Here is a 25,480-nt window from a genome sequence, read left to right as displayed (position 1 = left end):
AAACTTCTTAATTTATATGAGGTATGATGTCTTTAATATGCTAAGCACTTATAATTAACAGGGTTCCTTTTAAAATAGGGATTAATTAGCTTTAAACTTAGAAAAAAAACAATATAAAATACAAGTATTTTTATATATGGAGGTCCAAAGAACAAGTTTTGGAGCAGAATTAAAGGAAAGTCTAAGGCTAAACATGAAGATATAAGTAGTACTTACTTTCTTTTAAAGGATGCATTTAAACCTGTTGATAATTGGGTATTTTTTGATGAGATTTAGAATTACGAATGTTAAAGATAAATATAGGTGAATAATGGTATAAAATGGTTAGATGATCTTCAATCGTTTTATAGGGAACGATCAGTTATAGGTATATTGAATTTGAGAAAGAATTGGTATTTAAGGAAGTATAGAGAAAGAATATTCAGTTAGACTTGCATCGTTATCAAGAAAATATCATGAAAAAAAAGGAAGGAGATCAACGAGTTTATCGGTAGGTGATAATCCTAAGATGACGCCTGGTTCGTTAGAATGGTATAGATCCTTTGTTATAATTAAAAATTAAAATATATTAGTGCATCTGTTACTACATGGGAAAATATATTGAATCATACAGAGAATTTGGCTAAGGAACGACAAATATTTTCAGAAGAACTTAATACACAAGTAGTGGACAAGCTTAAGACGTTAGCAATTAAATCAGATGATTTAAGAAAAAAGGTTTAAATTGAATTTAATGTTAAAATTAAAATAATATATTAGCATGTTTTTTTTTCAGAAAGACTTTTAGAGGAAAGGGAAAAGATATATATGGAATTAAAGAAGGTATTTGATCTTGATTATTATTTTTTTTTTTTTGAATTTAATAATATAAGATGAAATTAAAATATGATGAACATTGTCATTTAGTTGAAAATTCACGTCAAAAACATGAAAAATCAAGTGAAGAAAATAAGGTATTAGTTTTGATATTGTTTTTAAAATTTAATAAAGAGATATATAGGCAAAAGCAAAAAAAATATATAATCAGGTACCTTATCAAATTTGTTTTATTTATAAGTCTTATATGCAATAACAGAATATCCTTAGTATGAATAATGCAAAGGTTATCTATAAATAATATATGTGTTTTTATTGATATTTTAGAATAATTATATTATTGCAATTCATGTGGCTAATGCGCACAAAAATAAGTATTTCTTTTCAGATATCCCAGATATTTTAGATGTAAAAACAAAATCTATTTATAAGAAAGATTTTTAATTTTTTCAGAGTATGCAGGATATAAATGAGCTACGTATTCAAAGTATGAATTCTATATGGGTTACTGCAGCCTATCTTGAAATTTCTACTTTTAATCGATCTAAAAATCATCTTAATGATCTTATTGAATTTGTGGGGAAAAATGATCCAGTTCTTGATTCCACTATGTTTATACATCATAATGTGAGTTCCTGGCATGAACCACCCAATTTTGTATTTGAACCATGTTCTATTTGGCATGATTCGGTATATTTTAATATTTCTATTTAATATTCTAAAATTAATGAAATTAAAGGATCAAATGATAGCAGATGATCATTCTATAATTTTTTTAAAAAACAAAGCGCTTAGATCTCGTATGAAACTATTGCAATTGCAAGAAAACGTAGATACAAAAAAACGAGAAATTGATGGTTTACAAAATCTTAGAGAAGTTTACTCAAAAAATCCTAATCTAGGAAACCAAGATGAAGTTACAAATGTAATTGTTGCTATTATAATGAAATTTATTAATTATTTTAGAATCTTCTTGATGCACGGAGAGAAGTGGCTTTTATGGATAATCGAAGATTAACACTCCAAATAGAAGTTAATGTCATTACTAATGTTATAGGAGGTTTTTTATTTTCTGTTTATTTTCTTTTTTTAATAAGTGGTAGAAATTGATACCAGTATGTTATTACATGATTTTAAACCTTCTTCTTTTACAATTCCTACTAACTGCGATTGTTGTCATTCTACTATTTGGGGATTAGCACGTCAAGGATTAACATGCAAATGTCTTTATTATTTTCTTTTCTAAACATTTCTTACGATCTTTAGTTTGTAATTATAATTGCCATTTTAAATGCGAGATGAAAGTTTCAATAAGTTGTCCAGGAAAAAAGGAAGGGAAAAAAACAAAAAAAACAAAAGAACTTTCAGATTCGCAAAGTTTTGGAAAAAATACATCATCTTTATCTCTATCTCTTAAAAGTATTTTACTGAATTATAAATAACAAACTAACAAATAAGACATTGATCTAGATAAATCATCTTCTCAAGAAAAAATCGCCTCAGATAGCCCTTTAAAAACAACAATGCTAATGAACCAATCTCGTACTTCATTGTCATCTACTTCTGAAAGGCAAATGGCTAAAGTTCTCTATAATTATGGTAATCTTAATATAAACATTGTTTGTTACTAAATAAAAATAGTTTCTGGTAGTAACACTGAACTTAGCGTAAAAGAAGGTGACGAAATCATCGTTTTGGAAAAAGATGGTAATTATGAAAATATTAAATTTATCTCTAATTACTAATAGATGGTTCTGGATGGATTACTGCTCGTCTTGGATCACAAGAAGGAATTGTTCCAACTACTTATGTAAAAATGTTGAATTCACAAGGTTTTATATCAAATGAAAGTGTATCTTCTACACTTGTTAAACCAGCAAAAAAAGCAGGACCAGCGGTTGTTCCAAGACGAGCAAAAAAGAAAGAAGTATATGTAAAAGCGTTGTATGATTATGATGCAGTTTCGGATTTTGAAATATCCATTAAAAGGGGAGACTTAATTAAATTAATAAAAAGCGATCAAGGAGATGGTTGGAATGAAGGTTTTATATTAATATTAACAAATTATAAAAATTAACAAGTCCAGGTGAATTAAATGGGTATATTGGACAATTCCCTGCAAGGTAATTCTGAAAATATCATTTTTAAAAATTCATATTAATAAAAATAGTTATGTTGAAATCACATCAGAAAGACCACAATAATATATTTTCTTAATATTATACAGTACAATAAAAACTATTACATTTTTACAAATTCATTTACTCGATATTTATAATGCTATTTATGATCCAATTTTACTCGCTTGTTGAACATTAATTTCAGTAAATCTATGCATTTTTTCAACCAACATAAAATACATAACAATTAGTTACCTTTGTCCAACTCTTTCACTATGTTTAAGGAATTTGTTAGCACATCGAATAACACATGTTTCCTTTTATCATAATTATATCAAAATTTTCATAAATTTTTCTTTTTTACCTCTTTGGAATTAAGAGATTTACTTACAAACTCATTAATACAGTCTGAAAAACATTTATGAACTAAATTAGAATACATCTATACATTTTTTTAATTAATATATATATATATATATAATATTTCATGCAACCTTCATAAAATCTTTCATCTGTTTAGCTTCTAAAATGCCTTGTAGTGTCGCCTTAGAAAATAAACTTTGATTCCTCTGAAATCCTTAAACCTACCTGTTCTTTCTGATTTAAACCTTCCATTTTTTTAAAATTATATTATTTACGCAGCGTTTGTTTTTTTTTACAAATTAAACTTTAGTTAAAAATCATTAATTATATATTAAAAACTATTCAAAACAAAAATATTTATTAAATATTTGCTTTTTCTATTTCTAAAAAACTATTTCTACTCATTACATTATAAACACTTTCACTCTGTGTATTTTGGGTTAAATTTAACGAAATATCTAAAATCTATCGATGTTTTACTTTAACATAATAGAAAAAAAATATAGGATAAGAGATATAAAATAAGGTATAATAAGGTATAAAAAAAGGTTTATATATTTAATAGCTTTTTTCTAGGCATAAGGAGCTTTTTCGTAGTTTTTTTCCGGTTATTTAAAGATAAAAAAGACGATATTTTAGATTGGTTATTTTATTATATTAAAGGACCAGAAAATGCAAGAAAAAGGACAGAAATCAGTTGATACTATGACGCTTAATCAGAAAGTATCACTTTTTTTATGGTGGAGGCAATTTAAAGAAAAACAAGGGTGGAAAAAGCTTACTACGGAAAAAACAAAAGGTATGTTTTACCCATCAATGATAAAAAGAAAATCAAGGAAATTTTGATTAAATATATTAAAAAATATATTTTGAAGAGAATCTAATATATTTTTTATAGGAATCTTTGGAGTTCCTTTGCAAATATCACTTCGATATGCAAATGTAGCAATTTCTTTTATAGATAACAACGAAAATTCAATGATATACGGGCATATACCTATTGTTGTGGCTAAATGCGGGGCATTTTTGAAGGAAAATGCGAAAGATGTTGAAGGGATATTTCGTCTTAATGGATCAGCAAAACGGTGCAAAGAATTACAAACAATATTTGATACACCGCCTAAATATGGAAGAAATTTGGAATGGGATGGATTTACAGTTCATGACGCGGCAAGTATTTTAAGGCGATATCTTAACTATCTTCCGGAACCTATTATACCTCTTAAATTTTACGAACCATTTCGAAAACCTCTGAGTATGAAAAAAAGAAATCCAATATAAACTTATTTTTGTATAGAAAATGAATCTTATGATAAAGAAAAATATATTTCGATATATAAGAGGCTTATTACGTTACTTCCGCCTATAAATAGACAATTATTGTTATATATATTGGATTTATTAGCAGTTTTTGCATCGAAGTCCGAAGAAAATTTGATGACAGTGTCTAATCTTTCATCTATTTTTCAACCTGGTATTCTTTCGCATCCCGAACATGATATGTCGCCTAAAGATTATTTTCTTTCGCAAAAAGTTCTGATATTTCTTGTGGATAATCAAGATCATTTTCTGATGAATACGGCTGGGACAGATCCTGGATTAGTAGCATCATTAGCACGTTGTAGAGATAGCGATATTTTAGATGCAGCATCTACCATAAATTCTCTTAAATTTGTATCCAGAAAGAAACACAATGTTTTAAAAAAAATACCACATATCAGTTCAAAGAATTTACGTTTTCATATGAGTAAGCGTTCAAAATCAATGAATTTTAATTTGAAGAAATCTTTTCAATTCTTATTACGCAGTAACACATTACCAAATAAATCTCAGTGCATAAAGATTGATTCTCATGTTATAAGAGACTTAGTTTCTCCTAAAAATGTTAAAACGTCAAAGAGTTCTAAATTTTCATCATATAAATTATCTGTTGATGATAAAACCTTTTACAATAAGATAAAAAGGTTAGTTTATCTTCTAATTAAACAATTGCATTTATAATCTTTAAAATAGGAGGAATTCATATTCTAGCCCGGGAACATCTACAGAAGATATTCATATGTATTCAATTCCAAGGAATTCAAAAAATACAAAGTCGCTTATATATACTTTTTCATCATCTCTAGTTGACGCATTTCGACCATCGAAACTTCAAAACAAGTCTTTATACAAAACAATGCCAATTAATTTATCATCATCATCATTGAAAACTATTGGAACATGTTCTAATACATCTCCATTAAAGCTAGAAGTGCATCGATCTTCTCAATCTATACATTCGACTCATTCTCGAACCGTTTCAATTCCTAGTTCTTTAGCATCAGAAGATAAACTTTCTAGAGATAGTTCTATTTTTACAAAAAAAGTAACAAGAAAAGATTCATCTGGAGATGCTCGATATATTTAGCAGATTTCAGTTTAAATGAAAAAAATACGGAAATATTATTAAAACAATTAATAATATATTCTATAAAATATTTGCTTTAAACATCATGAATGCAGGAATCTTATTACACTTATCAAGACTGTATGATTATTTTGTTTGGTATATATTATTATTTTTTTTATTTTTATCTTAATCTTTTTCTTAGGATTATCTTTAATATTTAAAGCTGAAATAATATATAATGTTATTTAAGAGGAGTTATTATTTACATAGAAATTCTTTTTCTATCATTTCATGCCTTTCAGTACTTTGTTTTTTCATTAATATCGTTGTTTTAAATATTTTAATTAATATCTTATATAATATTTTATCAATTTATTCTTAATTATAGAATGGTCTTTAGGCATGTTCCTATGTATTTTTTAATCATCTATTAACAATTGCCATAAATATCTAACTTATACTATCATTCGTGATAATTTAAATATAAATACATATTGATATAAAAATCTATATAAATAAAAGATAAAATATTTTTAATTTTTAATACGTTTTTTTTATAAAATTAGTAAACTCTACTTGAAATAGATTCACTTTTTTTAAAAAATAACAAAAATTCAGATATTTTACAAACATGGTTTTTAATATCTTTTAAAATCAAAATTTATAGTAAATCTTAAAAAAATTAAGAAAATATAAAAATATAATAAAACGCCTATTTATTTTAAGATATTCAAAAAGTCAAAACGCAATTAATTAAAAACTTTTTTTAAAAAATTCTTCGATTTACCACAATAACCTTTATAAAATTTAAATATTTAATATGAAGGATAAAATATATTGGATTGGATATATATTTATATTTTCTATCTTAATATTTTCATCAAACAATGTGAAGGCATCAAGGTTCAGTTGGTGTAATAGAGAAATGATGGGAAATCCAGAAAAAAGACAATCAGATATAGCTTATGAGAATTCATTAAATGAAACTTTAGAACTTTTAATAAATGATATTTCTCATGGAAAATTTGATTTTCTTTCAACAGTATTATTTCATATTTTTATATTGAAATCTGATTTTTAAGGGTTTTGGCAATTGTCCATTTTTGACTGATTGTGATGCATCAAAAATTCCATATTTTCAAATAGGATATAATTGCTATACATATTCTATTCAAAATATTTCAGATGTTTTTAGATCATGTGAAAAATTGGCAGTATTTTTACAAGTAAAGTAAGATTTTTCCAGTATAAAAATGTGTTAATATTTTAGAAATTTTGTAAATTATAAAAAAGATAAAGAAACTCGTGAACCAAAAATTAAAGGAAGTGAGTTTTGTCAGAATTTATGTTCAGATTCAGGAAAATGTCCATTATATAATAAAAATAATAAATTAGAATCTCTTAAAGATCTAGTAAATAAGTTTAAGGGCCATATCATGGTATTTTTTATATCAAATTTAGTCATTGAAAAATATTTAAGAAAATTTAGGAATGTTTAGATATGGACAAAAAACCTCATAACCCATTGCATTTTAATATACATAAAAAAAAAAGCAAATTACTCGAGACATTTTTTCCATTTTCACCGACTATTAATTCAATATTGGCTACTTTTTACGTCTCAGGTCCTCCTAACTTCATTTTGGCATTTATTCCACATAATATAAATAAACATATTTTAAGTGTTTTTGTCGCATTTGCAATTGGCGGCTTTTTTGGAGACATTTTATTGCATCTTCTTCCCGAAGTGTTTTTAGATAAAAAGACAGACGAGGATTTCAATATTGCATTGTTTGACAAACAGAAAAATATTGTTATTAGCTTTTTTATTCTTACAGGTTTTATTTGTTTTATGTTAATAGACAGAACCTTGCGATTATTTCTAGAACATGATTCTAATCATGGTCATAATAAAAAACATACAGAAGATAGCGATGATAAAAAGCATGATAAACCTGTAGCAGTATCTACTTCTATATCTTTAAAATCAGATGACACAAATGATATTAAAAAAAGAATTGTAGTTAATGACGAGAAAAAAGAGGATCCTCCAGTATCCTCTGAAAAGAATCCAAAGCCAGCATTATCTGGTTATCTCAATCTTATAGCAGATTTTTTTCATAACTTTACCGATGGTTTAGCTTTATCTACATCATTTTATGTTTCTCCTATAACTGGAATGACAACAACAATGACTATCTTCTTTCATGAAATTCCACGTGAATTCGGAGATTTTGCCGTTATTTTACACTCTGGATTTACAAAATACCAGGCATTAAGCTGTCAATTTGTAACAGCTACTAGTACCTTTTTAGGAGCCTTTGTAGGAATCATATTAAATAAATTTTCAACATCTTTTTCAAATATTGAAGCACATTTTTTCAATACTTCTATTCTTCCAAATAATCTTATTTTATCTTTTATAATAGGTAAAAGGTTTTAATTAATACATTAGTTTTTATCTAATATTTAGGAACATTTCTTTATGTAGGAACTGTAGGAATTGTTCATGAACTACTTAATGATAAAAATAGTGGTTTTTTTGTAATATTTTTTCAATTATTCGCAATTTTTTTAGGTTTTGGATGTATGCTTATTATTTGAGCAAATATTCAATTTCCTGCTAAATAATATAACATTTAATCACTATTAACAATTCTGATCTTAAACATATATTGAATATATTTGATATAATTCAAACATATAAACTAAAAATAACCATTTTAATATTTTTATTAACATTTTAATTTATTATTTGATTATGTGAATATTCTTTTTTTGAAACCTATAATTTCAGTTATTTGGTTTACAAATTTATATAACCATTCAGTAAAGAAAGTTAGTCCTCCAATAATTGCAAACATACGTATCAAAAAATGAAACAATGAAACCCTTTTTTCAGTAATTGTTAAACTAATAGGTTCAATATCATAAATAAAGAGTATTCCTATTAAAACTAAAAATATTTTCTTTAAAAAAGGACAAAAGATATTACCTGGAATATTATAATAATCAATTGCTGATGCCTTTCTTTTAACAGAATATTTATTAGTTAATACGCGTTTACCACCTTTAACAAATGTAGTAGGAATAATAGATATATAATATTGAAATAAATAAAAATCTATTATTAATATCATTTAAAACTTTATCATGCAAATTACTTACTTTGATATGCAATTTCACCAGTTTTATCTAAAGGACTAATAATATTAGAATAATAGGTACCGAATGAAAAACTATTAATAATATGTGTAAAATTCATTTCTGCTTTCGTTATTTGTCTAGAAAAAAAACAAATAAAATATTACTTTTATGACTTAAATGTTTAATTCCATATCCATGTCCTTGAGCTGTAATATGGAAAATTCCTATAACCCTATGAATATCTATACTTCCATAAATTCTACAAGAAGTTGCATTTATTATATTTTTGCTTGGTTCAAATTTTTTTTCCTCCAAATTTTGAAAAACATGTTTTACATTTTCAATTGGCTGAAAATATTTGCCTGAAAAATCAATAGATTTTGGTTCAAAAAGCACCTAGATATATTTAATCAACCCCCATACTATATATATAAATAACGGCTTATTACACCCTCCTTTTTTAACGTTTCTCCAGCCAAAATCAACTCTGATGTAACATCTTTTACATTCACATCAATTACTGAAAAAAAAAACAAGAGTTAGACTTTATACAATTCATACACTCTTGTATATACCATCACAAGGCATCGCAACAACAATATCCACATTTAAGGTTATATGTTCCATTAAATCTTTCTCAATATTAAATTGATGATCCTCTACTCCAGCTTTATAGATTAATATCTCATTAGTGACAAAAAAAAAGACTAATATAATCCATATAAGTGTGAAAAGACTCCCTCTTGATGATTTTTTTATATAACTTGAGTCTATCTTAGAAAAATAATCTAATTTTTTAATATGTGGAAAAGCTGAAAATTTTCTAGTGCCAGGAAGCCCTTCAAAATTTTCCATTTATTTAAAGATGCATTTGATCTTTTGATGTTTTTTAAATATTCATTATATTTTAAAAAGCATAATCAAAGTTCGAAAACCATAAGGATGTCTAACGTTTTATGTTCTCAAAAATCATAGAAGTAACTATACAAAGAATAATTTTTAAAAGAGTGTATATAGAAATAAGAAGAATAGTTATTATCTTTAGAATGGTGTTATATAAAAAGTATTTTTATTGTATTATGTAACATTTTGCATGTCACAAATGCAACGAATACAATTTCCAGTCTATATTTGAAATTATTTTGGGAAAAAAATAGGAAAAAACTTACTTTCATTATTTGAAATCCTTCGTTGATAGTTTTTATATTTTTTTTATGAGTAATATATTCATCAAGCTTAAGTTGACCTTTCATGTAAAGCTCAACAAGTTGAGGGATTTCAGATCGGCCTTTAATACCACCAAAAGCAGATCCAATAATTTGGCGACCAGTTACAACAAGAAAAGCTTTATAATTAAATATAGAATGAATTTTAAATAATAAAAACTTACGTGCAAAGCAAAGTTTTTTGCCTTCAAGAGAAGAACCTATAATGCAAAGCTTTCCCCATCCTTTTGCGGATACTTCAAGAGCTTGTTCCATAACATGAACATTTCCTGTGCAATCAAATGTATAATCGAACCCTCCATCTGATATTTCTATGAGATAATCACGAACAGAAACATCCATTTTTAAAGGATTAACAAATTCGAAATCTGTATCACCCACAAACTTCCTTGCCCATGATTCTTTATCACTATTGATATCAATTGCTACAATTTTTCTAGCATTAGATGCCACTGCTCCTTGTATAACTGACAAACCAACGCATCCAATGCCAAAAACAGCAATTGTTGATCCAGGCTCTATTTTTGAAGAGCGAATAGCTGCTCCATATCCAGATGTTATTCCTAAAATATATTTATATGAATAAAAAATAAATTAAAATATACCACAACCGAGCAAACAGATCTTATCTAAAGGAGCTTCTTTAGAAATGACTACTAAAGAAATATCTGGAATCACTAACAATTACATTATATACGCTTTTAAAGACATTTATATATTTATTTTTACCTGTATATTGAGAAAAAGTTGATGCACCCATAAAATGAAAAATTTCTCTTCCGTTTGCTCTAAATCTTGTTGTACCATCTGGCATTGTCCCTTTAGCTTGCGTTTCATTGATCTTCATGCATAAATTTGTTTTACCACTCAAGCAAAATTTACACATTCTGCATTCAGGAATATATAATACCAATACTTTTCTAATTAAAAAAAATATACATTCCTTTCCATATAATACCATGATCTCCTTCTTTTATGTCAATTACTCCCTTTCCTACTGATTCCACAATTCCTGCTCCTTCATGTCCAAGTATCATTGGAAATCTCGCCTCATCCTTTCCCATAAGTGTATATACATCTGTATGACACAACGCAGACCTAATCCTCATATGTTTAATACAAAATAATAAAATCCTATGTCATTGTTTAACAATGACAATAATTATCTGATACCAAATAATTTTTACACGCACTTCATGAGCTTTTGGTGCTAATACTTCTATTTCTTCATATGAAAGTTCTTTTCCCAATTCCCAAGCAATTGCTGCCTAACAATTCTATTTAATCAGTCATAATTAATATTTAAATAGCTTACCTTACATCGGATCCTCTTTGTGTTTGACATAAAACTTGAAAGATTTCTTAATTATCTAATTTTCAATTTACACCCTATCCCTAATATAACCCTAATATAACCCTAACAACCCTAGAACAACCCTAATATAACCCTAAAGTTACAAGGATCATCCTGGTTAACCCTAACTTAACCCTAATATAACCCTAATCTCTCACACCTAACCCTCATATAACCCTAATCTCTCACCCCTAACCCTCATATAACCCTAATGTAACCCTAACTTAACCCTAACATTACAAGGGTCATCCTGGGTAACCCTAGCGTAACCCTGAAGTTACAAGGATGATCCTGGTTAACCATAACCCTGACCCTCTTTGACCCTAATGTAACCCTAACCCCCGGACACCCACAGAAAACCCTGACCCTAACCCTATCAGGTCACAACCTTTTCAAGGGTTAGATTCAAAGGCTATAGGTTACATACTATATTACTAAGATAACGATTAGGGTTAGGGGTACAGTGTTAAGACCGTGAGAGGCTGGAAGATCAGGTTATGCGTAAGTTCTCAAAGTTAATATAAAAGAAATATTTTCAAGGTAAAATATGAATAAAAAGGACAGGAAATAAGCTAATAAAAGAATAAGAGAGGGGATTTATTATTATAAGTTTCTTCAAATTATTGATAGCTTTATTTCCGAGAAGGGTTACATCAAGCCGCTCGATTAAGAGGAAAAGATAATTAGATAGAAAAGCAAAATTGAAAAAAAGAGTCAGAAAATAGGGTTAATAGTAATTGTTTTCTATCATTTGAAATTAAAAAGGTGTGTAAAGGTGTTTTATGTGTTCTTTGAAGGGTATTCTTATTGAAATTAGAGAAATCATTAAGTTCAATTAAATAATTAAAAAAGTACTTTTTCAGTAAAGTGTTTTTTATTTTGTATTAGTTAAGGGGTTAATACGTGATAAATAGAAGATATTTTTTGAAAAAGATAGACGTTTAATTAAAAAATGCAAATTTTCGTTAAAACACTTACAGGAAAGACGATTACACTGGAGGTTGAGTCATCAGATACGATTGACAATGTCAAAAGCAAGATCCAGGACAAAGAAGGGATACCTCCAGATCAGCAACGTTTAATATTTGCAGGAAAACAGTTAGAAGACGGGAGAACTTTGTCAGATTATAATATTCAAAAGGAGTCTACATTGCATTTGGTTCTTCGTCTTCGCGGTGGAGCAATTCAAAGATGTACCATGAAACAGTGTAGTGCATCTGCTGTAAGAATTGTAGGTGACTGTAACTTTTGTGATGGTCATTTTTGTGGCCGACATAGACAACTTGAAAACCATGCATGTTCAGGTTTACAGGAATGTCGTCAACAAAGTCATGAACGAAACAGAACTAAACTCCAAAAAGAACAATGTGTAGCAAGTAAAGTATAAATATTGCTTCATCCAAGTCTTTACACTTTTTTGTATTATTCACTGAGATATCAGTGTTTTTTTTTTTATTATAGTTGCGTTTAATAAGATTTTTATTTTTTATTTGTTAAATATTTATATAAAAAAGTTTATGAACATTTTGTAATATCAAGCAATTGAAAGATGGAGTCAGAGGATTTTCAACATAAGCTTGATGCAGCAAAAAAGCATATGAATGAAGTAAAAAAGAAGAAACGCGTAAATTCTTCTATAAATAATCAAAATTTAAATGAAAATGTTTCAATTTCTGCAGGAAATTCAGAAACAATATCTTCTCTTGTAACAAATAAACATTTGTTAGAATCTATAGAAGAGAACCCTGAAACTTATTCTAAACCACAAATCAAGGAGAAGATTTTAGATCAAGAAAATATTCAGGACGTTGAAAGTTCTAAACTTATAGAAAATGTTCAATCTTTAGAAGAAAATATAGTAACAAAATTACACTTAGAAAAAACTGCTTTAGATAATTCACTAAATTCTTCTGAATCTATAACATTACAAAATGAAATAAATGAGCTAAAATTACATGTTTCATTATTAGAAAAGAATTATCATGAAATCAATGATAAGTTAAATATAATTTTATCAAAAATACAAATAAATAATACACTATTTGAGAAGAAAAAAGAGGCAGGATTTGTAGATAATGAAAGAATAAATCAATTGGAAATGACTGTAGGGGATTTAAAAAATAAGTTAGAGAAAACACAAGAAAAACAAAAAATATTAGAAACATCACCGAAAATAATTTGTCAAACAAATCTTCAAACCTATGATGATTTAGGTTTTGAAGATATTTCACTAAATACTATCTATACATCGCCAATTGCAAAGAATACCAAACAAATTTACCATGAAACATGTAGGATAGACTTAAAAAAAATAGGTGGATGTGCAGGATGTATAGGGGATATTTTTGAAGTATAGATATATATATAAAGAACAATGAAACACATTGTATTGTAATATAGATTTTATAAATCATAGATAAATATTTTATCAAAAATTTATTACATGCTTTGATAATTTTAACAAAACTTATACGTAACATAATCCACCTATACATTCCCATTCATTATCATTCCATTCAGCTAAATTTACATATTAGATAATAAATAAAAAATATAATAAATATTTACAAAATATATTCCTAAGACTCATTTTTATCGTCCTATTATTGGAACATGATTCTAATGATGACATTGGCTTAATCGCTGATTTAATTATGCATGAAGTAGTTTCTAAAAAGTTAATTATTACAAATAATTTATAATAGAAATTACCATTACGAAATTGCTTTAAAAATGAAATAAGATTTGTCCCCCCAGTACCTTTTAAATTTTCTTTTTCATTAACATGCCGTGCAAGACCCATATTTATAAAATTCTCATTTTTACTTTGAATAATAATATATCGTGAAACAACTTGCAAATGTTTATCACGCAGTTTTTTAAGATTAATAATACATGCATTATATGCAGAAACAACATCAAAGTCATTAGAATTATCAAGAGAAAATTGTCTGATATTAATAATTTTCTCAAGATGTTCTAAAAATCGTCTATGTGATCCTGGCATATATTCTCTCATTTCTTGAAAAAAATTACATTTTTTTTCAACAGATGCATTACATGTATTAGTTTTATAGGATAATGTGCCAATAGGGTTGTGATCAACTCCCAATGCAGTATCAAGAAGATGAATTAGTGCAGATTGACCATTTGATCCACCTGAATATTGACGATAATCATCCGAACATCCTTCATAGATAACACCTTTTGGAAGCCCCGCATCTGCCATATTTTTCCAACCTGAAAGATATGGACGTATCTAAAGAATTAGATACTTTTTATAAAAATAATAAATTACCTTCCAGTAAAAAATATATGGATCGCATTTTTCATAAATTCTAGAAAGAATTTCTGTAATCTTTTCTATATAAAAAGAAAGCTTCTTCATATTGGCAATATATATATTCCTATTCTTAGAATATGCCGCTGAAATAGTGTCTAAAATAATTTGAAGACAAGGAGCTCCTTCAATCTCAATAAAAGTAGAAATAAGATAAAACCATGATTCATCTTTTGTACCAGAAAATGTATGCAATGTCGCCAAATTTGAAAGATTCATAGGCTCATTTGGAAAAGGATGTCTCCAATTCCATAAACATACTGCAGCATAAGAAATAATAGGACGTATTTCAAGAATCTCTGAAACCTGTATCCAGGGTTTTGCAATAGACGCTGGTAATCTATCCGATGGTTTCTTATCAATCCATACATAAGAATGTGCCATAAAACTTAAAATAAGATAAGCTCGTTGTTTTTCCTTTAAAGAAACTAAATATTCAATTGAAAGAATTGGAAGCTAATTTAGATTATTTATTTCTTAAATAAAAATACTTTCTAAAAAAAAATACCTCATCAATAATCCTTCTAAACCGCCCCATAAGAACATAATCATTATAATGATCCATTATTTTTTCCCATGGTTCATAATATTTTTTAGTTAACCGAGATAAAGGCTCTTTATCTGGTAAAAACCCCATCTTTTTTGAAAGTCCATATTCCTCTAGACGAGGAATCCTTATTTCCATATTTTATATAGAAATATTTATTTATTCATTCATCTATTCATTTATCAAATTAATATATCTCTTATTTAAAATTATGTTGATAAAATCACGTGACAACGCCTATATAAAATCTTGACTACGTTTTACGTGATAAATAATTTTATATATTGCATTTTAGATATTTTGTATAGTATCATCGAATATCATCAAAGAGATATATGTAAGTAATGTATAAGATTTTCCAATATCCATATAAAAATAAGTTGTTTTAAATATAAAAAAATCTTTATAGTATTAATTTATAAAGATATAGTCTTAAATGGATAAGAAAAAAAGCGAATCGAATCTTTGATGCTTTAGAAATTAATCGGGATCCTATAGAATTATTAGTTAATGTAAAAACATATATAATTTGAATTACGATTTTCCAAAAAAATAAAAGAAAAAATAGTCCAATTAAACTAAAAAAAATCATATAATCCATTTTATAAATAGCTTAATAAAATGTAGTTGAGTCCCTTGTTATCCATTCTCATTTTTTTCGAAATCACGTTATACGAACCAAAAAAAATACTATAAAAAACGATATAAAAACAATTATAATACTCAAAACACTAAGCCAAAATGTTCCTGAACGAACTCTACGATATTTCTCAAGTCGTTTGTTAGCTATTTGTATTATATTTAAATTTTTTCCTAATAAATTCCCTGTCGATAAAATAAGCTATATTTATTAGCTTTTTTATTATAAATTAATCCAATTCCTAACTGATTGGTCTCTCTCCGCTATTTCTCCCATAGCCCTTGCATTTACTTTCATTTCTCGTGCCAAACGTAACATTTCTTCTGTCATTGCGTCTGCCATTTCTCGATGTTGTAATAAAATCTCTTCTGTCGCTTCTAATTCATTATTCTCTACTGGTTCCTCTTGTACTTCATCTATTTCTAATTTATCCTCTTTTTCTTTCTGTTTTTCCTCAATTTTTTCAATAATATCCTCAATTTCCTGTCTTTCTAGTCTCATATTCTGCCCAGAATCCTCTGCACGCAATATAAGCTTTCTTGCATATCTGGCATTCGCACGTATTTTTGCAAGCTCAGGTATCTCAGCATAGGGAAGCTTTGTAAGATTAACTTGAAGACGACTGATAAAACGCTGAATATCCATGGCTTAAGATTTAATATATAAAACGAAGCGAACACGTAGACTTAGACTAACTCTGATATTTTTTTTAAAAGTAAATGAGGAGCCAATAGAGGAAAAAAAGATAGTTAAAAGGGTATAGAAAGAGGGGAATTGAACATTAAGACTGTTTATTAGAAGCAGAAACTGTATAATATTCTTTTCTTATTAAATGGAAGATAATTAATAAAAGATTAAATAATAATTATTATGTCAGAATTAAGAAAAAAAGGAATAAAGAAGAGAGATGGCATGTTTTTAGGAAAAGAAAGAAATATAGGAAGCCATCAAGAAGCAAAAATAAATAAGAATGAAACGCTAAAAATGAGTTTTTTTAAGGGTACACATTTTAGACAGTTTCAGGACCGAATGCCATTGAATAAAAAAAGCATAGAAAAAGGAAATGAATCAAAAATATATCATTCAAATATGAGAAGGAAATCGTATTCTTTTCGTCCTAATTATTGTAAATACAAAAAAAAATCAAGAAATATTCTTAAACGATCAATTTCAACAGAATGTTTAGATAACATTTCGTTTCCATTTGCATCATCGTCTAGTATTGCAAGATTTTCGTCATTATCATTGCCAATTACGTTTTATAATACGGCTATTCATGACAATTCATTATATGGACATGATTTTGAGCATTCAAGTGGGACTTTTCGGAAGAAGATAACTTTATCAAAACAACCTAAATATGCACCGTTTCTATTTTATTCTCTGGCTACTACAGAGATAGACAAACCTAGTATGTTAATTTATACGTGAGATTTTTATATTTATTTTCAGACATAAGTTCTATTGTCTTTTCAACGATTTCTATTATGCAAACTATTGGATTGCCTTCATTTATAATTCGGTCTATGATAACTGAACAAGATCTTTATGCACTTCGTGAACTTTGGATTCGTCGACAAGCGGCAAAGCATGGTTTTGATGTAACAAACATTCTCAATAGACCATATTCTACGTCTACAAATCCTTCAATTTTAACACTGCCGACACTCATTAGTCCGAGTTTTAGCGAAATTAGTGTTTTTGAAAGCGACAGTGAAGATAATAAATCATTAAAAGATGAATCAAAAAAATTTGGGACTAAAAAATTGTATGTGAATTTTGATTTTTGTATTGTTTTTTATCTATAATAGATGGGCAAAATTTATGCATTTGAGGGACCAACCTTCACAATTAAATTCTAATAAATCTAAACTTAGAAAAAAACGAAATGGTATTCTTATTATCTATAAAATATAGTTATTTTAAATAATTTAGCGTCATATATGACACATGGTTTTTGTAGAACAGAGGAGGAAATTTTTAATTTATCAGAAAATACAATTTTACATATTCAAGACGATATGGGTTTTGATGTTTTAGTTACAGCCAAAAACCATTCGAAACGTTATATATTAATTGCAGGAACAATTGATTGTTTAGTAGCACAATGTTTTTTGAGTCTTAATAAGACTTTAGATCACGATCATGTTGAATTATTGATTCGCAGTTTCTCTTTTTTTTGTACTATTACTCAATTTTTAAAAATAATCATTAATCAGTTTCGAATTTCATTTCGTAATCCTAATGGTAATGTTGCACGATCAAGGTAGTTTTTATTAAAGCTTTTTTTGTACATTTCTAATTTATGATATAGAATCTCTTCTGTTTTAACAAAATGGCTTGCTATTCAACCAGAGGATATTTGTCGGAATAGTAATGCTTATGAAATGTTTTATATGTTTATTGAGGAAATAAAATTTTGTGGGTGTTTTTTTGAAGCAGAACAATGCGAAAGTATTCTTAAAGCTCAATTAGCTTTACTTGAATCACGACGTACTTTCTATAAACGTAATGTTCATTTAAATTTTAAGCGAGAATTAGCTTCTTTTTATAAATTTTCTAAAGGAAAACTAAAGCTCGTTGGTAATTTGCCTTCGATTTTTTTGAATCCTTTTACAGTAGCTAAATATCTTGCTGTTATGGATTATATACTAAGCAGAGACGCCGTTGATTTTGCTGCTATAAAGTTTTACTGGCATAAAAGAGGAACTTTAGATAGTAGAAAAAAAAAGCTTGTTGATAAAATAGATCGTTTCGTTAGACGCACTGCTATGGTAATATCTAATTCATTACACCTTTGTTTAATTATTTTAGTTGGCACATTGGATAGCAGTTGAAATTCTTCAACAAAATTCTTCTGAAAAAAGAGCAAAAACTATTTGTTGGTTTATAGATATTGCAAAGGTTTTTTTCTAATATTTTTTAAAATTTTATTCATATTATTAGAACTTATATCATTTAAATGATTTTCATTCGACAATCATTATTACTAATGTTTTAATTAATCATCCTGTTAAAACTCTTCATAAAACTTGGGCTGCTGTACCTTCATCATATATCGCATTTATGGATACTTTGAAAAATCTTGCTTGTCATTCGAATGGAATGATAGCTTATCGTAAACTATTAACACAATCTAAATCAACAACGATACCTTATTTTGGTAAAAAAAATTCTTTAAAAATTCTATTTAACTTTAAATAGCACTATATTTAGAGGATATGACATCTATTACTAATCTTCCAACATACATTTCTTCTGTTATTCCTAAACATTCTACAGAAAAACATTTTGTAGCAAACATTTCTGTTCTTCCTTCTTTAGCATCTTTAATTCCACGGAATGTTGATCCTGAAATGATTAATCTCCAAAAATTTAGGGCATTTTGTAAAGAAGTCAATACTTTCTTAAATTATCTTTCTGAACCTTATCCATTCTATCTCGAACTTGACTGTAATTCTTATGGCTTACAACTATATCCTATATTCAATCCTATATCAATCTCTCACAAAACAATTCCTACTGGTAGTTTAAATTATATATCTGAAATCATCGATAAGGCTCTTTTATACGCATGGACTTTATCTGAAAATGATGATATTATTCATGTCGAAAATCCTCAACTTTTAATTCTAACAAAGCTTTTAGAAATGACTGGGGAGAATTATTCTTTTTAATATTTATCGTTATTATATTCATTATTTTTTACATTTCATAAACTACTAACTCCATATATATATAAATATATAATATATCTAGCTTTTAAACATCTCTTTTATTACTTTTTTCATTTAATATTTCATTTTTGTCTTTAAAAGATAAAGACTTGTACCTTTAGTCCTGCGAATAAAAAGGTTTTTTTCCTTTAAAGACTTTTTAAAATATCAAAAGATGCCTAGAGAAATCATTACAATTCAAGCTGGACAATGTGGAAATCAGAGTAAAAAAGCATTTTATTATAAATTTAAGTTATCAATTAATTTTTTATAGTTGGATCTCAGTTTTGGCAACAATTGTGTTTAGAACATGGTATTCGTCCAGATGGAAATCTTCAAGACTTTGCAAATGAAGGAGGAGATCGTAAAGATGTGTTTTTTTATCAATCAGATGATACTCGTTATGTTCCTCGTTCAATTCTTGTAGATTTAGAACCAAAGGTTATTTTTATATAAATTGAAAAGTTAAAAGGAAAATTGATAATATAAAAGGTTATAAATAGTATTCTTTCAGGCACATTTTCAAAACTATATAATCCGGAAAATGTATATCTTTCAAAGGAGGGAGGAGGAGCAGGAAACAATTGGGCTACAGGATATTCTTCAGCAGAAAAGATTTTTGAAGATGTTATGGATATGATTGATAGAGAAGCAGATGGAAGTGACTCTCTAGAAGTTTATTTTCTTGTTTTTTCTTATAAAATTATTAAGTGTTTTTATATTAGGGATTTCAATTATTACATTCTATTGCAGGAGGTACAGGTTCAGGTCTTGGATCATTTTTATTAGAAAGATTAAATGATCGGTTTCCTAAAAAGCTTATTCAAACATATTCAGTTTTTCCGATTAATCAACAAACATCAGATGTTGTTGTACAACCTTATAATAGTTTATTATCCATGAAACGTTTATCACAAAATGCAGATTCAGTGGTAAAATCTTAAAGAGATTATTCAATCTTCTCAATTATTTAGGCAGTTTTAGATAATGCAGCTCTAATGAGAATTGTAGCAGATCGTTTACATGTACAGCATGCATCATTTTCTCAAACAAATCAACTTGTATATATTTCTTAATTTATTGATAGTACAATAATTAATAGAAACTAGGTATCTACAGTAATGTCAGCTAGCACAGCAACTTTAAGATATCCAGGATATATGCATAATGATCTTGTATCAATTATTGCATCTCTTATTCCTACTCCAAGATGTCATTTTCTTATGACATCATATACACCATTCATGGGAGATTATGTCGAACAAGTAATTATTTATAATTGTTATTTTTATTTTATTGGTTTTTAGGCAAAAACTGTAAGAAAAACTACTGTTCTTGATGTTATGAGAAGATTACTTCAACCAAAAAACAGACATGTATCCGTAAATCCTAGCAAAAAGAGTTGTTTTATTTCTATTTTAAATATTATACAAGGAGAGGCAGATCCAACTGATGTATTTTTTTATCTATATTTTCTTTTCTAAATATATTAAGGTTCATAAATCCCTTTTAAGAATTAGAGAGAGAAAGCTTGCGACATTTATACCTTGGGGACCAGCAAGTATTCAAGTGGCATTATCAAAGAAATCTCCATACATTCAAACTTCTCATAAAGTAAGCGGATTGATGTTAGCTAATCATACAAGTATTGCTTCTGTATCTCTTTTTCAATAATTACATTTGATCCTTTTTGACATGTTTAGTTATTCAAGCGTATCTTGGATCAATATGATCGTTTACGCAAAAGAAATGCATATATTGAGCAATATCGCAAAGAACCAATGTTTGAAGATGGTCTTGAAGAATTCGATGATTCCAGGTAAGCCATTTAAAATGCAAAATAATATTCGTCATTTAATATACTGATATTATTTAGACAAGTAGTAAAAGATTTGGTAAAAAATTCCAATTTTGGTATGTTTCTAATTTTATTTAGATAAATGAATATGAAGCTTGTGAAAATGCAGATTATTTAAATTTTGACGGAAATATTGATTGATTTGTCCTTAATTCCTGAAATATTTTAAAGAATTTTCATTGTATAAAATGTAAATTAATAAATATTATAATTTAATATCAATATATCATATTAGGTCTTCGACATCTATAATTTTATATTCATTATTTATTTTATTCTTTAAGCTTGAAGTATTATTCCTATTTTCTGTATCCTTTTCGTATAGATTTTTAGACAGAATATCTTTTTCTTCTATTGAGCTTGGACACAATTTCTGAGAACTTAATGTACATTGTGAACATTTTCTCCCACGTGGTAAACATATAGTTTGTCCAAAACTAAAAAATAGTTAATGTTAAATTACTTTTAAATTTAATATACCCAACAAATAAATGATTAATTTCTTTCCAATATTTTTTTGGTAACCATGATTCAAGCTTTAATCGTGTTTGTTCTGGCGTCTTTGTATTTACCCATCCAAGCAAATTTGATATTCTATGTACATGAACATCTACACCAATTCCTTCAGTTTTATTCCAAGCAGAAGAAAGACAAAGATGTGCCATTTTAAGGCCTAAAATATTTCAGAACTAATATAGTAAAAAATTAGATTCTACCTACTCCAGGAAGAGCAACAAGATCTTTAATAGTTGATGGAATGTCCCCATCATAATCTTTTTCAAGAATTTTAACTGTTTCTTTAATATATTTCCTAAGTAATATTAAAAATATTAATATATCTTTATAAATTACGCTTTTCTATTATGAAAACCAACAGGTCTAATATAATCATTAAGTAGATTTTCATCAACTTCTATTAAACTTTTTAATGTTAAACCACCAGGAAGTTTTTGTTTTAATGTATTCATTACAATATGATTCGCTGAATCTTTTGTTTGACTTGAAAGCATAAGACTTATAAGCGTTTGCAAACGACTGGTCTAAAATAATAAGAAAACATTTATAAATAACTATATATAAATATCTTAGCATCAACATCTTTATCTGCCGCTACATCGCATCCCATAGTATCTACTGGAGCGTTTGATGCAATTGTTTCCCTCATCTTCTTAATTTCATTATATATTATTTCCCATGATTTTGGTGAACTTTCTAATGTATTTTCATTATAATCATTTTTCGAATCTAATAATATATTCGTTTTTAATTTTTTCACCGTATTAGCATCTCTTTGTTCTTTTATCTTTCCTATACCATTTGACGACTTATTTCTTGTATTTTTTTTTAAAAAATTAACTGCTGTTTTTTTAGTTATATTTTTTGAAGCAGAATATGATCTTGGTGTCATTATAAATTTGCACAAATAATTATCAATCTTCCTAATAAATAATAATCTCCCTTGTCCTTAGTTTAATAATTTTAATTATAAATAAATTGCTTTTTATCAATATATTTATATTTAAGATATTTAATTCATCTTTTTTTACTGCTTTTTTTGATATTCAAAAACTTTTTTCAAAAAATATAACAAAGTCCTTTCATATAATCATTTATACATAAAATTAACTGTTTAAATGACTTTAAACATATAACTCCCGAAATTAGATATTTTTTTAATATATTAAGACGTTGCGGTCTGATATCTTTTTCAAGCGAGTATTTAAGAAAAAAACCATTAAATGAGGATAAAGATTGGAAATATTAAAGAAAACACCTTATTTTTTAATTAAAAATCTATATTTATTTCTAATATGGTTTTTTGAACAAATTTAAATAAACGTATAGGATCTTTTTGAGTTTTAAGAAATATTTTAAAAAAATACATGAATATTTTGTTAAAAGATGTTATTTGAATCGTTACAAAAGGATAAGGACATATCAGTTGCTTTACCTAAAGTTGAATGTATTGTTCGTGCAAGAATCCCCACAATATCAGGAACAGAACATTATATTCATTTGTATCATAATGATTTTGATAAAAAAGAACATCTTGCTATTGTATTTGGGAACAAGATTAAAAGTTTATCACTATATCGTTCTAGGAATGGTGAGACAGAGACAGATAGGATGATACGGGGAGCGTATAATGGTAAATTATATCCTGGTAGAACGTCTTCTAAAGAAAACTGTACGGAAAATAATAATTATTCGTTATCAAGGGCACCTCTAGTGAGAATTCATTCAGAATGTTATACAGGTGAAATAGCATGGTCAGCAAGATGTGATTGTGGAGAACAATTAGAAGAAGCAAGACGATTGATGACATTGGAGAATGATGGGGTTATTATTTACTTACGTCAAGAAGGGAGGGGCATTGGATTAAAAGAAAAATTGAAGTATGCTGTTTTAATATGAAAAATTATATTAATAAGAAGTTAAGAGCATATAATCTTCAGGATTTAGGAAATGATACGGTCCAAGCTAATCTGTTTTTAAATCATCCAGCAGATGCACGTACATACGGAATTGCTATTGCTATTCTTTTAGATCTGGGACTAAAGAATGTTAGATTATTAACCAATAATCCAGATAAAATAAGATCTCTTCAAAAATATCATAAAGAAATAAATGTTATAGAGCGTGTCCCAATGATTCCAAGGAACTGGAGAGCTGAAAATAAAGCTAGAATAACAGAAAAAGATAAATATTTATCAACAAAGGTAAGCATGGAAACTATATATTTTTGTATTTCTTATTAATTAAGGTCGAAAAAATGGGTCATTTGTTAACAAACTCATAATATAGATACTAACAAGATTATTTCTAAAATCCCTATTTTATGAAATTTATAAAGTCATATAAAAAATATTTATAATAATATTAAAGCATATATTATTGAAAATACTTAAACTTGAACTCTTCAATATTAATAGCTTTTTTAAATAATTCTATATAAACATTTAGGTGGCATGTATTTTTAATTATAAAAGATTTTGAATTTTTAACATTATAGATATTTTAATAATTAATATAAAATTTATTATTTGAAATATCAAAGGTATATTTTGAAATATCAAATGTATATTTTGTAGATGACATAGAAATGGTTTCAACATTACTAATTAATTACTAATTTATGGGTTTTATAAATTTTTTCATTTTAATAAAATCTCATGGAACATTTAAACTCTATAAAATACAATAATTTTAATCTTTATAAAAAAAAAATTAATATTTATAAATACTAAGAAAAGAAATAAAAAATTTTTAGATATATAATATTTATTGAACTTAATTTTATAATCATATAGAATAAACTTTAAAATTTAATTTTCCTTTTCAGAAAAATTAAAAATATTGAATAGACAATGATAACCTTCTTCTCAAAAGATTCTTATTCTTATAATATATATAAAAGCTCATCAAAAATATAAATAATTATCTTTTATTTGTTTGATCTCTGAATTTGAAAACCAGGAATACTATATGGATTAAATTGTCGATCACAATCTGAATATGCTTTTCCAAGTCCAAATCCAAAGCCTATAAAAATATCAAATATTTATATTTTTTAATAAAAATTTATACCTAACATAGCTGGCCACATTTTTCCTAAATTATTAAATATATATTCATTTTTAAAAATATTTAAACATAAAAACACTTACGTTTAAATAGACATACTGATGCAATAATTCCTGAACCTAAGCCTATTCCTGCATTGACTATTGCGTTCGATAAACAAAGATCCCACTATTAAAATTCAACCTTTTTGACCACAAAAAAAAATATATTCAATTATAAATTATTCTATACCTTTTCCCCAAAGATATCTTCACTATAATTTGTTTTTGTTTGTACCATTTAAAAATAAAAAATTAAAAATTCCCAAATTTAACCTTTTTATATCCTTTTTTTTTTAAAAAAAAAGGTTTATAGACTAAAAAACTATCAGAATTCTTAT

At 26.8% G+C, this 25,480-nt stretch overlaps 15 protein-coding genes across 15 annotated transcripts; 8 read left to right on the top strand and 7 right to left on the bottom strand.

Moving 5' to 3' along the window:
• Nucleotides 1-136: 136 nt before the first annotated feature.
• Nucleotides 137-3,020, top strand: T552_01338 (hypothetical protein; the record flags this gene model as incomplete). Its single annotated transcript, XM_018369925.1, has 20 exons — nucleotides 137-155; nucleotides 200-255; nucleotides 304-367; nucleotides 411-531; nucleotides 573-717; nucleotides 760-822; nucleotides 873-953; nucleotides 1,001-1,027; nucleotides 1,076-1,102; nucleotides 1,144-1,224; nucleotides 1,270-1,506; nucleotides 1,556-1,741; nucleotides 1,783-1,876; nucleotides 1,920-2,039; nucleotides 2,083-2,235; nucleotides 2,275-2,415; nucleotides 2,458-2,523; nucleotides 2,565-2,858; nucleotides 2,903-2,939; nucleotides 2,987-3,020. The coding sequence occupies 20 exons, from the start codon at nucleotides 137-139 to the stop codon at nucleotides 3,018-3,020; spliced, it is 2,046 nt and encodes a 681-aa protein (XP_018226577.1).
• A 34-nt stretch (nucleotides 3,021-3,054) lies between these two features.
• On the bottom strand, nucleotides 3,055-3,591 carry T552_01337 (hypothetical protein). The gene is made up of 5 exons (XM_018369924.1): nucleotides 3,525-3,591; nucleotides 3,431-3,481; nucleotides 3,301-3,378; nucleotides 3,192-3,253; nucleotides 3,055-3,146 (listed from the first exon to the last, which is right to left on the bottom strand). Exons 1-5 carry the CDS (start codon nucleotides 3,549-3,551, stop codon nucleotides 3,101-3,103), a joined length of 264 nt encoding a protein of 87 aa, XP_018226576.1. The 5' UTR covers nucleotides 3,552-3,591; the 3' UTR covers nucleotides 3,055-3,100.
• A 334-nt stretch (nucleotides 3,592-3,925) lies between these two features.
• On the top strand, nucleotides 3,926-5,752 carry T552_01336 (hypothetical protein). The gene is made up of 4 exons (XM_018369923.1): nucleotides 3,926-4,098; nucleotides 4,198-4,554; nucleotides 4,597-5,263; nucleotides 5,313-5,752. Exons 1-4 carry the CDS (start codon nucleotides 3,972-3,974, stop codon nucleotides 5,704-5,706), a joined length of 1,545 nt encoding a protein of 514 aa, XP_018226575.1. The 5' UTR covers nucleotides 3,926-3,971; the 3' UTR covers nucleotides 5,707-5,752.
• Nucleotides 5,753-6,567: 815 nt separating this feature from the next.
• On the top strand, nucleotides 6,568-8,337 carry T552_01335 (hypothetical protein). Its single transcript, XM_018369922.1, has 5 exons — nucleotides 6,568-6,730; nucleotides 6,771-6,919; nucleotides 6,959-7,127; nucleotides 7,178-8,117; nucleotides 8,162-8,337. Exons 1-5 carry the CDS (start codon nucleotides 6,614-6,616, stop codon nucleotides 8,290-8,292), a joined length of 1,506 nt encoding a protein of 501 aa, XP_018226574.1. The 5' UTR covers nucleotides 6,568-6,613; the 3' UTR covers nucleotides 8,293-8,337.
• A 67-nt stretch (nucleotides 8,338-8,404) lies between these two features.
• On the bottom strand, nucleotides 8,405-9,736 carry T552_01334 (hypothetical protein). The gene is made up of 6 exons (XM_018369921.1): nucleotides 9,411-9,736; nucleotides 9,285-9,355; nucleotides 9,000-9,231; nucleotides 8,857-8,955; nucleotides 8,684-8,812; nucleotides 8,405-8,635 (listed from the first exon to the last, which is right to left on the bottom strand). Exons 1-6 carry the CDS (start codon nucleotides 9,688-9,690, stop codon nucleotides 8,448-8,450), a joined length of 999 nt encoding a protein of 332 aa, XP_018226573.1. The 5' UTR covers nucleotides 9,691-9,736; the 3' UTR covers nucleotides 8,405-8,447.
• Nucleotides 9,737-9,868: 132 nt separating this feature from the next.
• On the bottom strand, nucleotides 9,869-11,425 carry T552_01333 (hypothetical protein). Its single transcript, XM_018369920.1, has 8 exons — nucleotides 11,377-11,425; nucleotides 11,235-11,329; nucleotides 11,020-11,159; nucleotides 10,791-10,976; nucleotides 10,667-10,738; nucleotides 10,226-10,624; nucleotides 10,005-10,180; nucleotides 9,869-9,960 (listed from the first exon to the last, which is right to left on the bottom strand). Exons 1-8 carry the CDS (start codon nucleotides 11,404-11,406, stop codon nucleotides 9,913-9,915), a joined length of 1,146 nt encoding a protein of 381 aa, XP_018226572.1. The 5' UTR covers nucleotides 11,407-11,425; the 3' UTR covers nucleotides 9,869-9,912.
• Nucleotides 11,426-12,329: 904 nt separating this feature from the next.
• On the top strand, nucleotides 12,330-12,848 carry T552_01332 (ubiquitin-60S ribosomal protein L40). Its single transcript, XM_018369919.1, has one exon. It carries the CDS (start codon nucleotides 12,368-12,370, stop codon nucleotides 12,800-12,802), a length of 435 nt encoding a protein of 144 aa, XP_018226571.1. The 5' UTR covers nucleotides 12,330-12,367; the 3' UTR covers nucleotides 12,803-12,848.
• A 73-nt stretch (nucleotides 12,849-12,921) lies between these two features.
• T552_01331 (hypothetical protein) lies at nucleotides 12,922-13,807 on the top strand. Its single transcript, XM_018369918.1, has one exon. The coding sequence runs from the start codon at nucleotides 12,965-12,967 to the stop codon at nucleotides 13,769-13,771; it is 807 nt and encodes a 268-aa protein (XP_018226570.1). The 5' UTR covers nucleotides 12,922-12,964; the 3' UTR covers nucleotides 13,772-13,807.
• Nucleotides 13,808-13,837: 30 nt separating this feature from the next.
• T552_01330 (hypothetical protein) lies at nucleotides 13,838-15,486 on the bottom strand. Its single transcript, XM_018369917.1, has 5 exons — nucleotides 15,264-15,486; nucleotides 14,714-15,211; nucleotides 14,128-14,674; nucleotides 13,984-14,085; nucleotides 13,838-13,935 (listed from the first exon to the last, which is right to left on the bottom strand). The coding sequence occupies exons 1-5, from the start codon at nucleotides 15,438-15,440 to the stop codon at nucleotides 13,883-13,885; spliced, it is 1,377 nt and encodes a 458-aa protein (XP_018226569.1). The 5' UTR covers nucleotides 15,441-15,486; the 3' UTR covers nucleotides 13,838-13,882.
• Nucleotides 15,487-15,925: 439 nt separating this feature from the next.
• Nucleotides 15,926-16,633, bottom strand: T552_01329 (hypothetical protein). Its single transcript, XM_018369916.1, has 2 exons — nucleotides 16,189-16,633; nucleotides 15,926-16,143 (listed from the first exon to the last, which is right to left on the bottom strand). The coding sequence occupies exons 1-2, from the start codon at nucleotides 16,585-16,587 to the stop codon at nucleotides 15,967-15,969; spliced, it is 576 nt and encodes a 191-aa protein (XP_018226568.1). The 5' UTR covers nucleotides 16,588-16,633; the 3' UTR covers nucleotides 15,926-15,966.
• Nucleotides 16,634-16,722: 89 nt separating this feature from the next.
• T552_01328 (hypothetical protein) lies at nucleotides 16,723-19,665 on the top strand. The gene is made up of 9 exons (XM_018369915.1): nucleotides 16,723-16,751; nucleotides 16,796-17,353; nucleotides 17,395-17,710; nucleotides 17,754-17,833; nucleotides 17,878-18,208; nucleotides 18,257-18,716; nucleotides 18,757-18,846; nucleotides 18,889-19,105; nucleotides 19,147-19,665. Exons 2-9 carry the CDS (start codon nucleotides 16,813-16,815, stop codon nucleotides 19,617-19,619), a joined length of 2,508 nt encoding a protein of 835 aa, XP_018226567.1. The 5' UTR covers nucleotides 16,723-16,751; nucleotides 16,796-16,812; the 3' UTR covers nucleotides 19,620-19,665.
• Nucleotides 19,666-19,787: 122 nt separating this feature from the next.
• T552_01327 (tubulin gamma chain) lies at nucleotides 19,788-21,702 on the top strand. The gene is made up of 11 exons (XM_018369914.1): nucleotides 19,788-19,882; nucleotides 19,933-20,099; nucleotides 20,151-20,333; nucleotides 20,384-20,590; nucleotides 20,633-20,719; nucleotides 20,768-20,923; nucleotides 20,966-21,112; nucleotides 21,153-21,314; nucleotides 21,362-21,477; nucleotides 21,535-21,553; nucleotides 21,595-21,702. Exons 1-11 carry the CDS (start codon nucleotides 19,834-19,836, stop codon nucleotides 21,655-21,657), a joined length of 1,356 nt encoding a protein of 451 aa, XP_018226566.1. The 5' UTR covers nucleotides 19,788-19,833; the 3' UTR covers nucleotides 21,658-21,702.
• Nucleotides 21,703-21,742: 40 nt separating this feature from the next.
• Nucleotides 21,743-22,924, bottom strand: T552_01326 (hypothetical protein; the record flags this gene model as incomplete). Its single annotated transcript, XM_018369913.1, has 5 exons — nucleotides 21,743-21,953; nucleotides 21,997-22,189; nucleotides 22,233-22,327; nucleotides 22,369-22,556; nucleotides 22,613-22,924. 5 exons carry the CDS (start codon nucleotides 22,922-22,924, stop codon nucleotides 21,743-21,745), a joined length of 999 nt encoding a protein of 332 aa, XP_018226565.1.
• A 448-nt stretch (nucleotides 22,925-23,372) lies between these two features.
• Nucleotides 23,373-24,362, top strand: T552_01325 (GTP cyclohydrolase II). The gene is made up of 3 exons (XM_018369912.1): nucleotides 23,373-23,912; nucleotides 23,957-24,236; nucleotides 24,281-24,362. Exons 1-3 carry the CDS (start codon nucleotides 23,419-23,421, stop codon nucleotides 24,314-24,316), a joined length of 810 nt encoding a protein of 269 aa, XP_018226564.1. The 5' UTR covers nucleotides 23,373-23,418; the 3' UTR covers nucleotides 24,317-24,362.
• A 553-nt stretch (nucleotides 24,363-24,915) lies between these two features.
• On the bottom strand, nucleotides 24,916-25,426 carry T552_01324 (hypothetical protein). The gene is made up of 4 exons (XM_018369911.1): nucleotides 25,333-25,426; nucleotides 25,185-25,269; nucleotides 25,105-25,128; nucleotides 24,916-25,059 (listed from the first exon to the last, which is right to left on the bottom strand). The coding sequence occupies exons 1-4, from the start codon at nucleotides 25,378-25,380 to the stop codon at nucleotides 24,962-24,964; spliced, it is 255 nt and encodes an 84-aa protein (XP_018226563.1). The 5' UTR covers nucleotides 25,381-25,426; the 3' UTR covers nucleotides 24,916-24,961.
• Nucleotides 25,427-25,480: the final 54 nt, after the last annotated feature.

Source organism: Pneumocystis carinii (assembly GCF_001477545.1).
Source record: "Pneumocystis carinii B80 chromosome Unknown supercont1.5, whole genome shotgun sequence".
In the NCBI taxonomy this organism is placed as follows: Eukaryota; Fungi; Ascomycota; class Pneumocystomycetes; order Pneumocystales; family Pneumocystaceae; genus Pneumocystis; species Pneumocystis carinii.
This window is presented reverse-complemented; position numbering and strand designations above follow the sequence as displayed.

What these genes read in the sequence shown, in the direction of transcription:
- T552_01337 (XM_018369924.1), bottom strand. Translation starts at nt 3,551, where the DNA reads ATGGAAGGTTTAAATCAGAAAGAACAG. An exon ending in AGATGAAAGATTTTATGAAG is followed by an intron (nt 3,379 to 3,430) that starts GTTGCATGAAAT and finishes AAAAATGTATAG; the next exon opens with ATGTATTCTAATTTAGTTCA. An exon ending in AATCTCTTAATTCCAAAGAG is followed by an intron (nt 3,254 to 3,300) that starts GTAAAAAAGAAA and finishes TTATGATAAAAG; the next exon opens with GAAACATGTGTTATTCGATG.
- T552_01336 (XM_018369923.1), top strand. Translation starts at nt 3,972, where the DNA reads ATGCAAGAAAAAGGACAGAAATCAGTTGATACTATGACGCTTAATCAG. An exon ending in TACTACGGAAAAAACAAAAG is followed by an intron (nt 4,099 to 4,197) that starts GTATGTTTTACC and finishes TATTTTTTATAG; the next exon opens with GAATCTTTGGAGTTCCTTTG. An exon ending in ACCATTTCGAAAACCTCTGA is followed by an intron (nt 4,555 to 4,596) that starts GTATGAAAAAAA and finishes ATTTTTGTATAG; the next exon opens with AAAATGAATCTTATGATAAA.
- T552_01335 (XM_018369922.1), top strand. Translation starts at nt 6,614, where the DNA reads ATGATGGGAAATCCAGAAAAAAGACAATCAGATATAGCTTATGAGAAT. An exon ending in AGTTTAAGGGCCATATCATG is followed by an intron (nt 7,128 to 7,177) that starts GTATTTTTTATA and finishes AAGAAAATTTAG; the next exon opens with GAATGTTTAGATATGGACAA. An exon ending in TATTTTATCTTTTATAATAG is followed by an intron (nt 8,118 to 8,161) that starts GTAAAAGGTTTT and finishes TCTAATATTTAG; the next exon opens with GAACATTTCTTTATGTAGGA.
- T552_01334 (XM_018369921.1), bottom strand. Translation starts at nt 9,690, where the DNA reads ATGGAAAATTTTGAAGGGCTTCCTGGCACTAGAAAATTTTCAGCTTTT. An exon ending in TGTTGCGATGCCTTGTGATG is followed by an intron (nt 9,356 to 9,410) that starts GTATATACAAGA and finishes TTTTTTTTTCAG; the next exon opens with TAATTGATGTGAATGTAAAA. An exon ending in TGGTGAAATTGCATATCAAA is followed by an intron (nt 8,813 to 8,856) that starts GTAAGTAATTTG and finishes TATTAATAATAG; the next exon opens with ATTTTTATTTATTTCAATAT.
- T552_01333 (XM_018369920.1), bottom strand. Translation starts at nt 11,406, where the DNA reads ATGTCAAACACAAAGAGGATCCGATGTAAG. An exon ending in GTGCGTGTAAAAATTATTTG is followed by an intron (nt 11,160 to 11,234) that starts GTATCAGATAAT and finishes TATGAGGATTAG; the next exon opens with GTCTGCGTTGTGTCATACAG. An exon ending in GATCTGTTTGCTCGGTTGTG is followed by an intron (nt 10,625 to 10,666) that starts GTATATTTTAAT and finishes AATATATTTTAG; the next exon opens with GAATAACATCTGGATATGGA.
- T552_01332 (XM_018369919.1), top strand. Translation starts at nt 12,368, where the DNA reads ATGCAAATTTTCGTTAAAACACTTACAGGAAAGACGATTACACTGGAG.
- T552_01331 (XM_018369918.1), top strand. Translation starts at nt 12,965, where the DNA reads ATGGAGTCAGAGGATTTTCAACATAAGCTTGATGCAGCAAAAAAGCAT.
- T552_01330 (XM_018369917.1), bottom strand. Translation starts at nt 15,440, where the DNA reads ATGGAAATAAGGATTCCTCGTCTAGAGGAATATGGACTTTCAAAAAAG. An exon ending in CATATATTTTTTACTGGAAG is followed by an intron (nt 14,675 to 14,713) that starts GTAATTTATTAT and finishes CTAATTCTTTAG; the next exon opens with ATACGTCCATATCTTTCAGG. An exon ending in TTTAAAGCAATTTCGTAATG is followed by an intron (nt 14,086 to 14,127) that starts GTAATTTCTATT and finishes TTAACTTTTTAG; the next exon opens with AAACTACTTCATGCATAATT.
- T552_01329 (XM_018369916.1), bottom strand. Translation starts at nt 16,587, where the DNA reads ATGGATATTCAGCGTTTTATCAGTCGTCTTCAAGTTAATCTTACAAAG. An exon ending in TAGCGGAGAGAGACCAATCA is followed by an intron (nt 16,144 to 16,188) that starts GTTAGGAATTGG and finishes TAATAAATATAG; the next exon opens with CTTATTTTATCGACAGGGAA.
- T552_01328 (XM_018369915.1), top strand. Translation starts at nt 16,813, where the DNA reads ATGTCAGAATTAAGAAAAAAAGGAATAAAGAAGAGAGATGGCATGTTT. An exon ending in AAATTTGGGACTAAAAAATT is followed by an intron (nt 17,711 to 17,753) that starts GTATGTGAATTT and finishes TATCTATAATAG; the next exon opens with ATGGGCAAAATTTATGCATT. An exon ending in TCGTTAGACGCACTGCTATG is followed by an intron (nt 18,717 to 18,756) that starts GTAATATCTAAT and finishes TAATTATTTTAG; the next exon opens with TTGGCACATTGGATAGCAGT.
- T552_01327 (XM_018369914.1), top strand. Translation starts at nt 19,834, where the DNA reads ATGCCTAGAGAAATCATTACAATTCAAGCTGGACAATGTGGAAATCAG. An exon ending in TTGTAGATTTAGAACCAAAG is followed by an intron (nt 20,100 to 20,150) that starts GTTATTTTTATA and finishes ATAATATAAAAG; the next exon opens with GTTATAAATAGTATTCTTTC. An exon ending in ATCATACAAGTATTGCTTCT is followed by an intron (nt 21,315 to 21,361) that starts GTATCTCTTTTT and finishes TGACATGTTTAG; the next exon opens with TTATTCAAGCGTATCTTGGA.
- T552_01325 (XM_018369912.1), top strand. Translation starts at nt 23,419, where the DNA reads ATGTTATTTGAATCGTTACAAAAGGATAAGGACATATCAGTTGCTTTA. An exon ending in GGATTAAAAGAAAAATTGAA is followed by an intron (nt 23,913 to 23,956) that starts GTATGCTGTTTT and finishes TAAGAAGTTAAG; the next exon opens with AGCATATAATCTTCAGGATT. An exon ending in ATAAATATTTATCAACAAAG is followed by an intron (nt 24,237 to 24,280) that starts GTAAGCATGGAA and finishes TTATTAATTAAG; the next exon opens with GTCGAAAAAATGGGTCATTT.
- T552_01324 (XM_018369911.1), bottom strand. Translation starts at nt 25,380, where the DNA reads ATGGTACAAACAAAAACAAATTATAGTGAAGATATCTTTGGGGAAAAG. An exon ending in ATCAGTATGTCTATTTAAAC is followed by an intron (nt 25,129 to 25,184) that starts GTAAGTGTTTTT and finishes TTAATAATTTAG; the next exon opens with GAAAAATGTGGCCAGCTATG. An exon ending in AATGTGGCCAGCTATGTTAG is followed by an intron (nt 25,060 to 25,104) that starts GTATAAATTTTT and finishes ATATTTTTATAG; the next exon opens with GCTTTGGATTTGGACTTGGA.